We start from the raw sequence: 16,466 nt of genomic DNA on the forward strand, positions 1-16,466 counted from the left end.
CAGTTTAAAGCTTCTGGATGCCTCTGTAAGGGGAAATCAACGGGTCGGCCTGCAGTGAGCGAAGAAACGGTTGAACGCGTGCGGGCAAGTTTCACGCGTAGCCCGCGGAAGTCGACGAATAAAGCAAGCAGGGAGCTAAACGTACCACAGCCGACGGTTTGGAAAAGGCTAAAGCAGAAGCCTTACCGTTTACAATTGCTACAAGCCCTGACACCTGATGACAAAGTCAAACGCTTTGAATTTTCGGCGCGGTTGCAACAGCTCATGGAAGAGGATGCGTTCAGTGCGAAACTTGTTTTCAGTGATGAAGCAACATTTTTTCTTAATGGTGAAGTGAACAGACACAATGTGTGAATCTGGGCGGTAGAGAATCCTCACGCATTCGTGCAGAAAATTCGCAATTCACCAAACGCTAACGTGTTTTGTGCAATCTCACGGTTTAAAGTTTACGGCCCCTTTTTCTTCTGCGAAGAAAACGTTACAGGACACGTGTATCTCGACATGCTGGAAAATTGGCTCATGCCACAACTGGAGACCGACAGCGCCGACTTCATCTTTCAACAGGATGGTGCTCCACCGCACTTCCATCATGATGTTCGGCATTTCTTAAACAGGAGATTCGAAAACCGATGGATCGGTCGTGGTGGAGATCATGATCAGCAATTCATGTCATGGCCTCCACGCTCTCCCGACTTAACTCCATGCGATTTCTTTCTGTGGGGTTATGTGAAAGATTCAGTGTTTAAACCCCCTCTACCAAGAAACGTGCCAGAACTGCGAGCTCGCATCAACGATGCTTTCGAACTCATTGATGGGGACATGCTGCGCCGAGTGTGGGAGGAACTTGATTATCGGCTTGATGTCTGCCGAATCACTAAAGGGGCACATATCGAACATTTGTGAATGCCTAAAAAACTTTTTGAGTTTTTGTATGTGTGTGCAATCAAATAATGAAGTTATTGTAGAGCTGTGAAATCGCTTCAATCATTTGTAATAACCCTGTATTTCTGTTTTTGTCTGTAAATGATAAGAATATTCATCGAGAATTATCGAGGGTTAATTTTTAGAATCGACTGCTAAGTCAACTTTAAATAGGAATATAATTAGCGATGTTTCTATTGATGGGCTCAATGACAGCAAGTCTTTAAATAAAAAGAAATTAAAGTACTCTAGAGTGGTGTTTATACACTGCGATCAGCAGCAACATCTATGGTACGAAGCGACGCCGTAGATGTACAGACGATGCTAGAATGTAAATACCTCACAGCAGTATGCGCTATGCTTACTCCTTCCTGTAGACGATTTAATTTCTTCGTAGCAGACAGATTCCTTATTTTGGAGATGATAAACGAGAATTGCAGGCTCTCAAACTAATATGCACCTCATACATTCCCACTGCTTCACTGACCCTCAACTTCTATAGAGGATTTGCCATAAATTATGATCCCACTCGCATAATTACAAGAATACTTTGTTGTCTTTCCGAATTCGAAATAAATTTGGTAATTCCCTTTGGATCTCATTTTTCTTACGAAAATTGTATACTACCGAACATAATTACCGAGCCCTGCGTCCATGTATGCCCTAGGACCTCTAATCTGCCCTCGCCTAGGTAAACCACCTACTATTTGATTCCGTGAGTTCAAAACGGCCCCTGAATTAGTTTGTGATCTATTCATTTTTACCGGTCAGATCTGTAGATACAGCGTGATCGGCTTTTGTATCACCTACGAACTTTCGCCTCTAAAAGCACTGCTTTATAAAGTATCTTCCCCACCGTGAATATTAGAACAGTTTACAGAAAACCCTCACATCAACTAGAGAACAAATGACAAATGTGGCATCTTAACATTAATAGCAGTATACAAATGAATCCATCCAGCTTGCACACCGTAAGCTCCTAGCTTGTTTAACTCACTGAAGCTCTCACAGCTCTTCCTGTTGTTAACTGAAATCATATTTCAAATAATGATAATAAACAAATCTGGAAGATTTTCTTCTCCACCATCCTGTTCCTACAGAGTGATTTGTTCCACTGTGTACAAACTTTAGACACTGGTCGATGAGAAGATACGCAAATGAACTTATGTCCGGAAATGCATAGTTTCCATGCTAGAGACCGTTTATTCAATCATACTTTGTTACAGAGACTGCGGTCTAATTCGCGTCGCTGTACCACGCAGCCACAGTTACATTATGCATGGTTTCCTCCTAGACGGTGGTACTGTTCCTCATAAGTCATGCCCTAGCCCCTTCTCCTCCTGCCACAGTGCCTCCTAATGTTGTGTCCGATTCACTCCTTTTGCCGACTCACCTTGTAGTGAATGTGATACAGCGTTATACACAATGGTTCCGTGTTCGAATCGAGAGTTTGCCGACATGGTGTTTACTTACGGGAATACAAATGGCAGTGGACAGCAAGGTTGTGTCAGGAGGCCTATCCCCGCCGACAACAACCACAACGTTCAATGTTTGCAACAGTGTTTCACCGTATGTCTGAGACAGGGTCGTTTCAGCAAGCAGGAAATCATAAAGGACGTACCCGCAATGTCCGGACACCATATTTGTAGGAAAATGTGATTAACACTGTGGAAGCCGACCGCAGTATCACTACCAGGCAGTTGGCCCGCCAGTACATTGTATGCCAGACGACCGTGTGGAACATTTTCCATGACAGTTGTTACTACACTTATCGCTTACAGCGTGTGCAGGGCTTACTGGCGACAGACTTCCCAGATCTCGAGCATTTTTGTCACTGATTTCTTCAACAGGCAACCACTATTCCGGGATTTGCGTCATCCATCGTATTCACAAATGAGGCCACTGCTACGAGGAGTGGTACCTTCAAGTTTCACAACAGTCATCAGTGGGATAGTATGCTGAACCCCCATGGTATGGTGACAGCGAATCACCAGCATCGTTGCAGCCAGGATGTGTGGTCGGGATAATTGGAGACCGTATTTTGAGACCAGTCTTCCTTCCAGGTCGCCTAACACGCCGGAACTATGGCGCGACTTTGCTCCTCTGCTGGAAGAAGTGCCACTGATGACTCGAAGTGTGCCACCTCTGCAATGTCCCCAATACGTTGCAAATGTCAGGCATGATGAGAACAATCTTCTAGTTAATTATGAGTGCATTACTTCGGGCCTAGGTGAATTCGAATATGAGCAAGTTGTTGGTGTTCGTGTCTTGGTACCCTACATTATTAGTGGGGGCTGGTATTAATTCCGTTTCAAATGAACATGGATAGGTCTCAAGGCCAACTATTAGTTTCTCTCCATATAACGCCCTCCCCATTACCTTCTTCAGCCAGAGTGCTTACCCACAGTCATCAGGAGCGGCCACAGTTACCATCTTCAGAGTGCAGGGCTAAAGTCACCCTCATCACCCTGTCAACGAATACCTCTTTCACCTGACGAAAACTAAATTTTGTAATGCCGCAACGAAGGTAGCCGAAGTATTTGATGTTTCGAGAGGCACTATACTGAACATTTACGTCAAGTATAGGGAAATCGAAAATACATTATCCATTAAGTCACAATGCGCACCGAAGTGTATATTGAGAGATCGTGACAGATGGTCATCGAAGAGGATGAAACGTCCCCTTTGAACAATTTATACATGACTGACCTTAACCTGACACACAATACTTTGTTAGCGCAACGCAATCTGACTTTCAATAATTCGTACAAAAGAATGGGCCCTGACTAACATTAACCTATACCTTTGACAAATCACTTACCTCACAAAAATCTTCGCTGCTCAAGCTACTGCAATACAGCGAGCGCCACTACTGCCAGCTAAATAAAAGATTCAAACTACTGAAGGCACTAACTACTGATAGGGATAGTTAGCAAATGAAAGATATTAATAGAGAACAAACAATGTATTTACCTTGATATCATCATATATAAATATACCAGTTCATGAAAAATTACAAAACTCCGCCATCTCTCTCCACACATCCACCACTGCTGGCGGCTCACCTCCAACTGCGCAACGCTATGCGCTGTTCACATCCAGCTGCCTAACACTACAATGGCGAGTATTACAACAATGCAAAGCAGCCACAAACTGCACACAGCACAGCCAGTGATTTTCATATTGAGCGCTACGTAACATTGCCAATAAGAAAACATAAACAGCCTACTTACATAGAGAAAACATAAACAGCCTACTTACATAGCCCCCATGCTCCCCACAAAAAATTTTTACAAGGAGTGTGACGAAAAACAAGAGGATCGCAGCAGCAAAGGGCACTGCAGAACCGAACATCGCACTCGTGAACCCTGTCAGCACCAAGACAACACAAAGGGATCTCCGTTGTCAGGGAACTGCAGGACGAGCTGGCATTCGTGAACTATGGAGCAATGGAAGAAAGTTATCTGATCAGATGAGTCCTGTTTCACACTGCTTCCAAATTACGGCCGAGTTTACTTCCCGAGAATGAATCATGATGGGGGTTCAGTGATGATTTGACCAGCGGGTCATGGTATTTTATGGGCCATATGGGCATTCTGCTAAGCCGCATTAGGCCTACTGACAAAGATTGTGTGAACTTTTTGTACTGATCAGGTACATCCTTCGGTACAATGTTTGTTTCCTAATGGTGATGCCATGTTCTAGGACGACAGGGAACTGGTTTCGTGAGCATGAGGATGAGTTGTTGCATTTCCCCAGTGATTTGTACATAGCTCCGCGTAGTCAGCACGTACACAGCTTTCCCACTAGAGCGCGCCCCGCTAAGCACAACAGTGCAGGCGCAGAGCTCGTCCGTCTCCGCACTACGAGATGGCGCTGCCATAGAGACGGACCAAATTCTGCTTCCGCCGATCTGCGTATTAACATGTAACACAGCCAATGAGATTGCTGCTAACGTAGAACCTTTTCTCCTCGCGGATCACACACGCGCAGTGATACATGAATGCGTGAGGTATTATAACAAGTGTACAGACCTCCGATTAGTCAGTCTGCATTTGTCTGCACCAGTCTGTACGAGTTCTACAATTGTCTGTACCAGTCTATAGTCAAGTTTCAGTCTGCGCCTAATAAGATTACCATATTCCTGTACATAGCCTTCAAGATAAATGTATAGACACTTTTGTCAAGTATCAGAGATATATCTGACAATAAGATTAACGTACCAATACCAAAGGAACTTCAGATAGTCAATTGGAAATAGCATCCAGAACCAAGTTAAGTAATTTTTATACTTGTTATTATTTTAATAAATGTGTGTGAAAATTAATGAAGTTCTGTTTAAAGTTGGTCACCGTCAATCTGCTACTCTAAGCGTGCCAGTGGCATTTCTATCGTCTGACCTAATGGCAGAAGATAAACACGCCACTATAAGACCACGAGACATATAGCTGACACTCGCCTACTTCGTTAGAGCGACAAGTCTAATAATCTGATGGTGTGTGTACTGAAGGTCTTACAGTACGCACACCACACCCAGGCCACTACAGTCGCGAGACTTCAGTATTATTGAGCCTTTCCGGTCTACTTTGGAGAAAAGTGTGCACGAACGCTGTCCGCCTAAATCATCGTTATCTCAGCTTGCCACTATTTTGAAAGAAGAATGGTATAAGGTGCGCTCGAAAGACATACACCGTATTGGCCACGATAATGTGTTGTATTGGTGGTGATGGCATTGTTCAGTCCACCTGCTGTGTCGGTGGTACATTGTCTGATAAGTAGTACCCGTGTGCTGCTTCATTTTAGTCAGTGTGCCTGGATGTCTTTTGTGAGCTGCTGATCAGATTACACGAGGTACAGCGTGCGCCGCCGCTCACCTGGTGCATAGGGTAGGTGAGGAAGGTCTCGAGCGAGCGGCCCTGGCACGCCGGCTTGTTCTCGAGGCGGGCCAGCAGCTGTGCGAACGGCGCAGACTGCTTGCACTCCGTCAGCACCTGCAGGCTGTAGTGGTGGTTGCGCACGTACTCCTGGTAGATGCTCAGCATCGGCAGCAGCATGTCGAACAGGTCGCCTGCGCAACACACAAACAGCTTGCTATCATATTAAACTTACCCTTTTCATTACGTCCTGACACTCAACAAATAATTAGACTACTGACCATTAAAATTGCTGCACCACGAAGATGACGTGCTACAGACGCGAAATTTAACCGACAGGTAGAAGTTGCTGTGATACGCAAATGATTACCTTCTCAGAGCATTCACACAAGGTTGGCGCCGTTGGCGACACCTACAACGTGCTGAAATAAGGAAAGTTTCCAACCGATTTCTCATACACAAACAGCAGTTGACCGGCGTTGCCTGGTGAAACGTTGTGGTGATGCCTCCTGTAAGGAGAAGAAAAGCGCACCATCACGTTTCCGACTTAGATAAAGGTCGGATTGTAACCTATCGCGATTGCGGTTTATCGTACCGCGACATTGCAGCTCGCGTTGCTCGAGATCCAGTGACTGTTAGCAGAATATGGAATCTGTGGGTTCAGGGGGGTAATACGCAACGCAGTGCTGGATCCCAACGTCCTCGTATCACTAGCAGTCGAGATGACAGGCATCGTATCCGCATGGCTGTAACGGCTCGTGCAGCCACGTCTCGATCCCTGAGTCAACAGATGGGGGCGTTTGCAAGACAACAAGCATCTACACGCACAGTTCGACGACGTTTGCAGCAGCATGGACTATCAGCTCGGAGACCGTGGCTGCGGTTACCCTTGACGCTGCAACACAGACAGGAGCGCCTGCCATGGTATACTCAACGACGAACCTGTGTGCACGAATGGCAAAATGTCATTTTTTCGGATGAATCCAGATTCTGTTTACAGCATCGTGATGGTCGCATCCGTGTTTGGCGGCATCGCGGTGAACGCACATTGGAAGCGAGTACTTTGAACAGTGGACGTTACATTTCAGATGTGTTACGACCCGTGGCTCTGCCCTTCATTCGTTCCCTGCGAAACCCTACATTTCAGCAGGATAATGCACGTAGAAATGTTGGAACACGCGAGGCAATACTGACCTTACGCCTTATCCTAGAAGAAAGATTAAGGAAAGGCAAACCTACGTTTCTAGGATTTGTAGACTTAGAGAAAGCTTTTGACAATGTTGACTGTAATACTCTCTTTCAAATTCTGAAGGTGGCAGGGGTAAAATACAGGGAGCGAAAGGCTATTTACAATTTGTACAGAAACCAGATGGCGGTTATAAGAGTCGAGGGGCATGAAAGGGAAGCAGTGGTTGGGAAGGGAGTGAGACAGGGTTGTAGTCTCTCCCCGATGTTATTCAATCTGTATATTGAGCAAGCAGGAAAGGAAACGAAAGAAAAGTTCGGAGTAGGTATTAAAATCTATGGAGAAGATATAAAAACTTTGAGGTTCGCCGATGACATTGTAATTCTGTCAGAGACGGCAAAGGACTTGGAAGAGCAGTTGAACGGAATGGACAGTGTCTTGAATGGAGGGTATAAGATGAACATCAACAAAAGCAAAACGAGGATAATGGAATGTAGTCGAATTAATTCGGATGATGAGGGAATCAGATTAGGAAACGATACACTTAAAGTAGTAAAGGAGGTTTGCTATTTGGGGAGCAAAATAACTGATGATGGTCGAAGTAGAGAGGATATAAAACGTAGACTGGCAATGGCAAGGAAAGCGTTTCTGAAGAAGAGGAATTTGTTAACATCGAGTATTGATTTAAGTGTCAGGAAGTCGTTTCCGAAAGTATTTGTATGGAGTGTAGCCATGTATGGAAGTGAAACATGGACGATAAATAGTTTGGACAAGAAGAGAATAGAAGCTTTCGAAATATGGTGCTACAGAAGAATGTTGAAGATTAGATGAGTAAATCACGTAACTAATGAGGAGGTATTGGACAGAATAGGGGAGAAGAGGAGTTTGTGGCACAACTTGACCAGAAGAAGGGATCGGTCGGTAGGACATGTTCTGAGGCATCAAGGGATCACCAATTTAGCATTGGAGGGCAAAGTGGAGGGTAAAAATCGTAGAGAGAGACCAAGAGATGAATACACTAAGCAGATTCAGAAGGATGTAAGTTGCAGTAAGTACTGGGAGATGAAGAAGTTTGCACAGGATAGAGTAGCATGGAGAGCTGCATCAAACCAGCCTCAGGACTGAAGACCACAACAACAAACAATGCACGACCGCATGTTGCAGGTCCTGTACGGGCATTTCTGGATACAGAAAGTGTTCTACTGCTGCCCTGGCCACCACATTGTTCAGATCTCTCACCAATTGAAAACGTCTGGTCAATGGTGGCCGAGCAACTGGCTCGTCACAATACGCCAGTCACTACTCTTGCGGAACTCGTTTTAAAGCTGCATGGGCAACTGTACCTGTACACGCCATCCAAGCTGTGTTCGACTCAATGCCCAGGCGTATCAAGGCCGTTATTACGGCCAGAGGTGTTTTTTCTGGGTACTGATTTCTCAGGATCTATGCACCCAAATTGCTTGAAACTGTAATCACATGTCAGTTCTAGTATAATATATTTGTCCAATGAATACCCGTTTATAATCTGCATTTCTTCTTGGTGTAGCAATTTTAATGGCCAGTAGTGTAGTTTCCAATCTTCTCGAAGCACGGTGAAGAGTCATTCCGGTAGTTCACAGCACCTATTGTAGACATCGAGAAGTGAACAAATGACGAGTGTTAATATTACGAGATTTTGTTCATGTTAACTATTTTTGTCTTATTACGTCGCACGTTAACGGTGACCCGTCCAGAGCAGAAACTGAGGGGCCCCCACCACGAGATGGCTTCACCCCCTGTCACCTACTGAGGCAGCAAGCAATGGCACCGGCTCGCGGTTGTCGGACATCTGGAACGAACTAGGCGTTCTTACCCGCTCTCGGCGCGCCGGTTGTCGAAGTCCTCCGCTTACAGTATCGTGGTGAGTGCCATCCAGTCTTTCTCAAAAGATTTTACAGAAACCACTCATTACAAAAAAAATTTGGTTTTCACATTACTTATAGCTTTACATGACCTTCGTGGTGAAATGCCCGTCGTCTCAAAAATGGCGACACTCATTGTATACATTTAAGTAAGACACCGTGCGAAGATCGAAAAATTTTCAGTGAAAAATAGGGTTCGCTACGATGTTGTCTTTGGCTCATATTACACCATATGTTGATGTGAAATGTTGATGTGTATGAAATTAAGTAATGTATTGAATTCTTCTTTAGACCTGGGAGGAATGTTCTACCTGTCTCCAATCTAGAGAAAATGTATTTTATGTAACATGTTCACTTCCGATCGAATGCTCGCTAGTTTGAAATATAGTCCATATCTCTTAAACCATTCGAGATATCGAGACCTTCGCAAATGACATGAAATAAAAAAGGAGAGAATTCTGCCAAACGAAACTTTCTTATCTACGTCGATATAGCCAAAGCTGTAGATTTTTTTTTCTCTTTTGTCCTGTAATTTTTTTTAAACTTATCCATAGCTTGTTACAAGAGAAATGGTTAGTTTGAAAATAAATCTGAAATTTCTTCTCTCGTGTTACTGCAAACAAACACAATGAGGTTTTCAGCAAGGTATTGATCTCTGTGGTCCCCTATTGCTTCGTTAATAAGATTTAAAGATTCTGTCGCAATACCTACTGCAGGGTGAGTGTGATTTTAACCTTAATGAGTAATCTCAAGTGTTTCTTAAAGTAATGACTATCATGTTTTCGTAAGCTTTTTATCCATAAATAAACATGCATCAAATTTGGTTTTCTAACAGAATAACACTGCATTTTTGTTGCAGAGTAGAACTGACACAATAAAACACTTTCGTAATTTTGAAGGTGTGAACATATTGGCTACTTACAGAACCCTGCCAACTATTCGTCAATTTTAACATCACTGATGAATTAAAGAAGATTCACTCGCTCACTGTGTGCAAGGATAGGAACAGAAAGATGGTACGCTATTTACTGTATTTTTCCATATGTCAAAGAGAACCAGTGTGAAGAAATAACATTATTTGGTAAGACTGAGAACCACATATTCATTTTTATACACCGGAATGCAGGATTCCATTAGAATTGCATCAGAATTAGCGATCTGTTTTCATTTGACTCATTAAACATTTTTCCTTCAGAGAAGTCTGTTCAGTACAAATTCTGAGTAATGCATACGGCACATCTGTCTAGATGCCACGTTACATTTTGCTATGTTTACCAAAACACAGCAGAAACTGAACAAAGAGATGCCAATCAACCAAAGGCGAGAACCCGCCGCCGTTGCAGCAGAAGCAATCTGACAATGACGGAAATACACGATCGGATTATAGTGTGAATCGCAGGTGCATGATTAAGAACTACTGCACAACCCTGTTCTTGCAGTGTTAAAGAAGAAGTCTGGTAAGAGAGAATTATACTCTCGCTGTGTATCTTAATAATAAACTATCTTTCCATTTACGCCTAAAATCATTATCTTTTTCCGTATCTGTTTTTGTTTGGCAAAAGAAATTAAGTTTAACGTACCATCTCGATGAATGTACCGTGTATTACTCAACACTCGTCACTGACGACAGTTTTGGAAAAAGGAAGTCTAACAAGTCAGATGAAAATTAATCGCCAGTTCTGTTGTAATTTCAGGGGAATCCTGTAACCCAGTGTATCTTTACCAATGAAGCTGGAACTCAAACTTGCCATCTGATTTTATTTATACACTCCAGTTATCCTTTACATATGAAAAAGTACAGTAAATAGTGTAGTATCTGTCCGTTCCAGCTCCTACCCATGGATTGGAGTTACGTGGCCTTTGCGTAGTAGATATTTAGTCTAATTTTCATCAACATTGCTTTTGTCGGCTAAACCAGACTCTACCATCGCAGAGTGAAGCGGCAGACAACTTGAAGCATATCCAGGTAGGTGGACAGATTGTTTAAAAGATAGTGAGAGCACAACCCGCCCCACCACAGGTTGCCCTGTATCAGGGGCAGGCACGCATTCAAGGGCAAAGCTATTGTTCACCTTTGATTGATAGGTCCGTAAGCTATTGTTCTACTAAGTGGATTGTGACTCCCTAGGGTTAATTCACTAGCTTGGTAGTAAAGGATATTGTGTGCAATAGTGCAGTTCATGATTTGAGTTCATGGCTTGTAGAAAATAAACTAACGCTAAATCACGGTAACACTCAGTTTTTACAGTTTATAACACACAATTCAACAAAACCCGACGTTTTAATTTCACGGAATGGGCGTATGATTAGTGAAACTGAAAAGTTCAGATTTCTAGGTGTTCAGATAGATAGTAAACTGTCGTCGAAAGCCCACGTTCAGGATCTTGTTCAAAGACTTAATGCCGCCATTTTTACTGTTCGAACGGTATGTGAATTGAGTGATCGTTCGACACGAAAATTAGTCTAATTCGCTTATTTTTCATTCGCTTATGTCGTATGGTATTATATTCTGGGGTAAATCTTCCCATTCTAAAAGGATATTTTTGGCTCAGAAACGGACGGTTCAGGCAATAAGTCGTGTAAGTTCACGAAACTCTTGTCGACCCCTGTTCACGAGTCTGGGTATTTTGACATTGGCCTCTCAATATATATATATTCCTTACTGTCATTTCTTGTCAACAATATTAGCTTATTCCCACGAATAAGCTGCTTACACTCGGTTAATACTCGGCAAAAATCAAACCTGCATTTGGATCGGACTTCCTTAACTCGTGTGCAAAAAAGGTGTGCAGTATACTGCTGCATCCACTTTCAATAAGCTACCACTCGAATTCAAAATTCTTTGCAGTAATTCACGCGCTTTGAAATCGAAACTGAAGAGTTTCCTCGTGGGACACTCCTATTCTGTCGAGGAATCCCTTGAAAAAGTAAGCTGATTCTTGTTGTATTGTTGATTGCGGTTACTTAAAGTTCTGGATTGCCTTTTTCGGGCTCATAAACATTTTATTTTTATCTGTTATTACTTTTATGTTGCAATTTCATGCACTGACAGTGGTGGTATGTTCACGTGCTACTGTCGTAAAAATGCACCGAAAGTGGTAGGACAGTGAAACCACCACTAGGCGGTAATTGGTTGGACATCCACATCTCTTCGCAGAACGGAGGCTCGTCTGCTCTGTAAAGTAGGATACATGGTAATCTGTGGTATTTCTGGCTAAAGAGCACAATTTTGGTGCACGCACAAGTGTTTCGGAGCACACCGTTCATCGTACATTGTTGAACATGGAACTCTGCAGCAGAGCGCACCCACGCGTCAATTACGGTTGCAGTGGGCACGGAACCATCGGGGTACGGCCGTCAATCAATGGAAACGTGTCGGCTCTTCAGGTGAATCACATTTCTGCTACACTACGTCGCTGGTCGTCTCCACAAACGCCTTCATCGAGGTGAACGTTGGTTCGTAACCTGCAGCGCGCCACGGACGCAGGCTTGTGGCAGCAGTATTACGCTATCGGAGACATTGGAACCTGTGCTGGTAATCGAAGACACTCTGACAGATGCGAACCACGTGCAACCCTTCTTGCTTGATGGCTGCCCTAGCGGCGATGTCATCTTGCAGCAGTATAACTGTCGATATCTCGGAGCCACAACTGTGCTACAGTGGTTTTAAGAGCACTATAGTAAGTTCCCGTTGATATCTCTGCGACCATATTCACCTGATGTAGATCCAATGGAACTCGTCTGGGTCGTTATCCGGAGCCATCACCGCGTACGCAAATAGGAGTCCAGAAACCTATCAACAAACTGTCGGATCCCTGATACGCAGAATGTGTGATGTATTTCGTTTCAAAAGCGGACAGTCAAGCTACTAATTAGATTGTCGTAATGTTTTGCCTCATCAGTGTATGTCTCTGTTATTAACTTAGATTAAACACATACAGGGTGTTACAAAAAGGTACGGCCAAACTTTCAGGAAACATTCCTCACACACAAATAAAGAAAAGATGTTATGTGGACATCTATCCGAAAACGCTTAATTTCCATGTTAGAGCTCATTTTAGTTTCGTCAGTATGTACTGTACTTCCTCAATTCACCGCCAGTTGGCCCAATTCAAGGAAGATAGTGTTGCCTTCGGTGCTTGTGTTGACATGCGACTCATTGCTCTACAGTACTAGCAACAAGCACATCAGTACGTAGCATCAACAGGTTAGCGTTCATCACGAACGTGGTTTTGCAGTAGGTGCAATGTTTACAAATGCGGAGTTGACAGATGCCCATTTTATGTATGGATTAGCACGGGGCAATAGCCGTGGCGCGGTACGTTTGTATCATGACAGATTTCCAAAACGAAGGTATCCCGACAGGAAGACGTTCGAAGCAATTGATCGGGGTCTTAGGGAGCACGGAACATTCCAGCCTATGACTCGCGACTGGGGAAGATCTAGAACGACGAGGATACCTGCAATGGACGAGGCAATTCTTCGTGCAGTTGACAATAACCCTAATGTCAGCGTCAGAGAAGATGCTGCTGTACAAGGTAACGTTGACCACGTCACTGTATGGAGAGTGCTGCGGGAGAACCAGTTGTTTCCGTACCATGTACAGCGTGTGCAGGCACTATCACCGGCTGATTGGCCTCCACGGGTACACTTCTGCAAATGGTTCATCCAACAATGTGTCATTCCAGTGCAAATGTTCTCTTTACGGATAAGGCTTCATTCCAACGTGATCAAATTGTAAATTTTCACAATCAACATGTGTCGGCTGACGAGAATCCGCACGCAATTGTGCAATCACGTCATCAACACAGATTTTCTGTGAACGTTTGGGCAGCCATTGTTGATGATGTCTTGATTGGGCCCCATGTTCTTTCACCTACGCTCACTGGAGCACGTTATCGTGTTTCATACGGGATACACTACCTGAGCTGCTAGAACATGTGCCTTTACAAGTACGACACAACATGTGGTTCATGCACGATGGAGCTCCTGCACATTTCAGTCGAAGTGTTCGTACGCTTCTCAGCAACAGATTCGGTGACCGATGGATTGGTAGAGGCGGACCAATTCCATGGCCTCCACGCTCTCCTGACCTCAACCCTCTTGACTTTCATTTATGGGGGCATTTGAAAGTTCTTGTCTACGCAACCCCGGTACCAAATGTAGAGACTCTTCGTGCTCGTATTGTGGACGGCTGTGATACAATACGCCATTCTCCAGGGCTGCATCAGCGCATCAGGGATTGCATGCGACGGAGGGTGGATGCATGTATCCTCGCTAACGGAGGACATTTTGAACATTTCCTAAACAAAGTGTTTGACGTCACGTTGGTACGTTCTGTTGCTGTGTGTTTCCATTCCATGATTAATGTGATTTGAAGAGAAGTAATAAAATGAGCTCTAACATGGAAAGTAAGCGTTTCCGGACGCATGTACACATAACGTATTTTCATTCTTTGTGTGTGAGGAATGTTTCCTGAAAGTTTGGCCGTACCTTTTTGTAACACCCTGTATATTACGTAAGTTTGCGAAGCAGACTTGGATGAAATATTACGTCTATTTTTATTTTAGCGCATAGAGGTAAATATTTCGTTGCGTTTCAAAGCAGAGACAGAATATCAAATATAATCTGCCATATTTTGAACAGTAAAACGAGCAAACCCTAGATAAACATTTAAGACGCAAAGAAGAATGGGCAGGTAAATAATGCGTTCAATATGTTCTCATATAAATTGGATGTGTCGGCAGATGTTAAACCGAAAATATTCATAAAAAGGGACGTGTTGTATTTCTTCTTGGCCACAAAAAAAATCTAAATTTCACTAAAGAGACACAAATACCTTCTCACTAATCAATATAAAACTCACTAGAAAGCCACATAGTTAAGATGAAAAGCATTATAACTTAATTTTGCTTCATATTTACTTTCCCGCGCTATAACTGATAATGCATCAGTGCTAAGAACACACTTGTAACCACGGAGGAATTAGTTTACGTAAAATGTCACGAGGATACATCAACTGGAAACGTTCGAAAATCATTACATCAAGAGGAGCTGGGCATAGTCAGTTATCAGCCAATGCAATATTCGATGTGCATTAGCTTGATAATGAAGTGAACTTGAGTTAGTCTTCTATCAGATTACGGGCTGTGCCGCTCAATATTATCTGATGCAGAATTTGCGCTATTGTGACGGCCATCATTCGTGACCCAAAGCTCATTCTGGTAATTATAGCCATTACGCCTAAATCCAACATCACCAACAAACTGCGTGACTGTGAATTACTAACCTGCTGCTACAGTAAGTGGATGAGGCGTTAGATAACAAATAACTCCGGACATTTACGATGACGAGATGGAAAAGTCTTGGCCTGTCACAGTTATGGAGTAAGTATCCCGGGCACTTCATTTTAGTTACGTTCACATACGCTTCGCAATGACGTAAGTAAAAAAATCAGCATCTGATTTATATTTTTGTTTATACGCTTTGTTGACGCAGTCTTGGTGTGCATGGTCTGTTCACTGGAATACCTCGCCGTAACAAGATTTCCGGTTGTGCATGAATCACAGTAAGGGGTGATCACCGATAAATGTTGGTAAGGTTCTTCTCCTTATTGTGGACGATTCATAATCGGAGGGCAATCACTGATGAGTGTTGGGTAGGTTTCTCTGAGCAGTGAAATATCGGCCAGCCGAATTCAACGTGGTTGTATTTCTCCTTGCAATGATCAGCGCAAGAGGGCTGTATTCACAGATAGGAATATACAGACTGAGATGCAATTAAAAATGAATCGTAAACGTTATATGCCTCTTTTTGGAGGGATGGAAACTATGAAATCGGTTTTTAATTGGATGATGACTTTTCTGTCTCTATTTCTGTGTATGCGTGCCGCTACTGAATGTTTCAGACCGTCATGTAATACGCGTGGAGTCAGTGACTTACTGGAAACAAAGCTCTAGCTTAACCCTACCAACTTGGCACGAAGCTTTTAACATTTCGCTGAAAACTCTGTCACTGCCAGAAGCATGATCAGTTTCTAGTGAATAACGATCTCAACCAGTGGTGTGGACAGAAGTTGCTGGAGTAAATCTAATTACCTTGAATTTGTTTGCCCCATTGTTTGTCGCCACTCTACTGAAGAAGTTATTGAATTTTGTCGCTAATGATTTCACTGTGTCGTAATTTCTGTCACAGCTGTTACAAGGGAACTCAGTTTCATTCGCTTCACTGTTTTGTTTGTTTCCTGTTCGAAAATCTTCCAGTCTACTTTTGATTTATCCGTAGACTGTTTCATTTTTTCTCTGTATTACTGTGTTATGCTTTTTTGATAACAGGCAACAGAATACCACAGCACATGCAGTCATCTAGCCTTAGCTTTTCATTATCTCTAGTAATGAGGCAGAATAATTCCTTCTTTGTTCTTGGCATCAAATATTTTGATCCCACCATTACATCTATTTTTAAAAACCATTCCCTTGTTTGTTTTATTAGAAAACTGAACTCAAAATGAAGAAAGAATGTAGTACAGAAAAACTTAATTTTTTCATCGACAGTGTATGGTTCAAAAATTTCTTTCTTCTGCTC

At 43.1% G+C, this 16,466-nt stretch overlaps 1 protein-coding gene across 1 annotated transcript in view; it reads right to left on the reverse strand.

The window, feature by feature from the left end:
* Nucleotides 1–16,466, reverse strand: part of LOC124805408 (ras-specific guanine nucleotide-releasing factor 1-like) — an 871,442-nt gene that overhangs the window by 826,557 nt on the left and 28,419 nt on the right. The window contains 1 exon segment of the mRNA XM_047265969.1: nt 5,796–5,989. Within this exon segment, the coding sequence (XP_047121925.1) occupies nt 5,796–5,989 (194 nt within the window).

Source organism: Schistocerca piceifrons, chromosome 7 (assembly GCF_021461385.2).
Source record: "Schistocerca piceifrons isolate TAMUIC-IGC-003096 chromosome 7, iqSchPice1.1, whole genome shotgun sequence".
NCBI lineage: Eukaryota > Metazoa > Arthropoda > Insecta > Orthoptera > Acrididae > Schistocerca > Schistocerca piceifrons.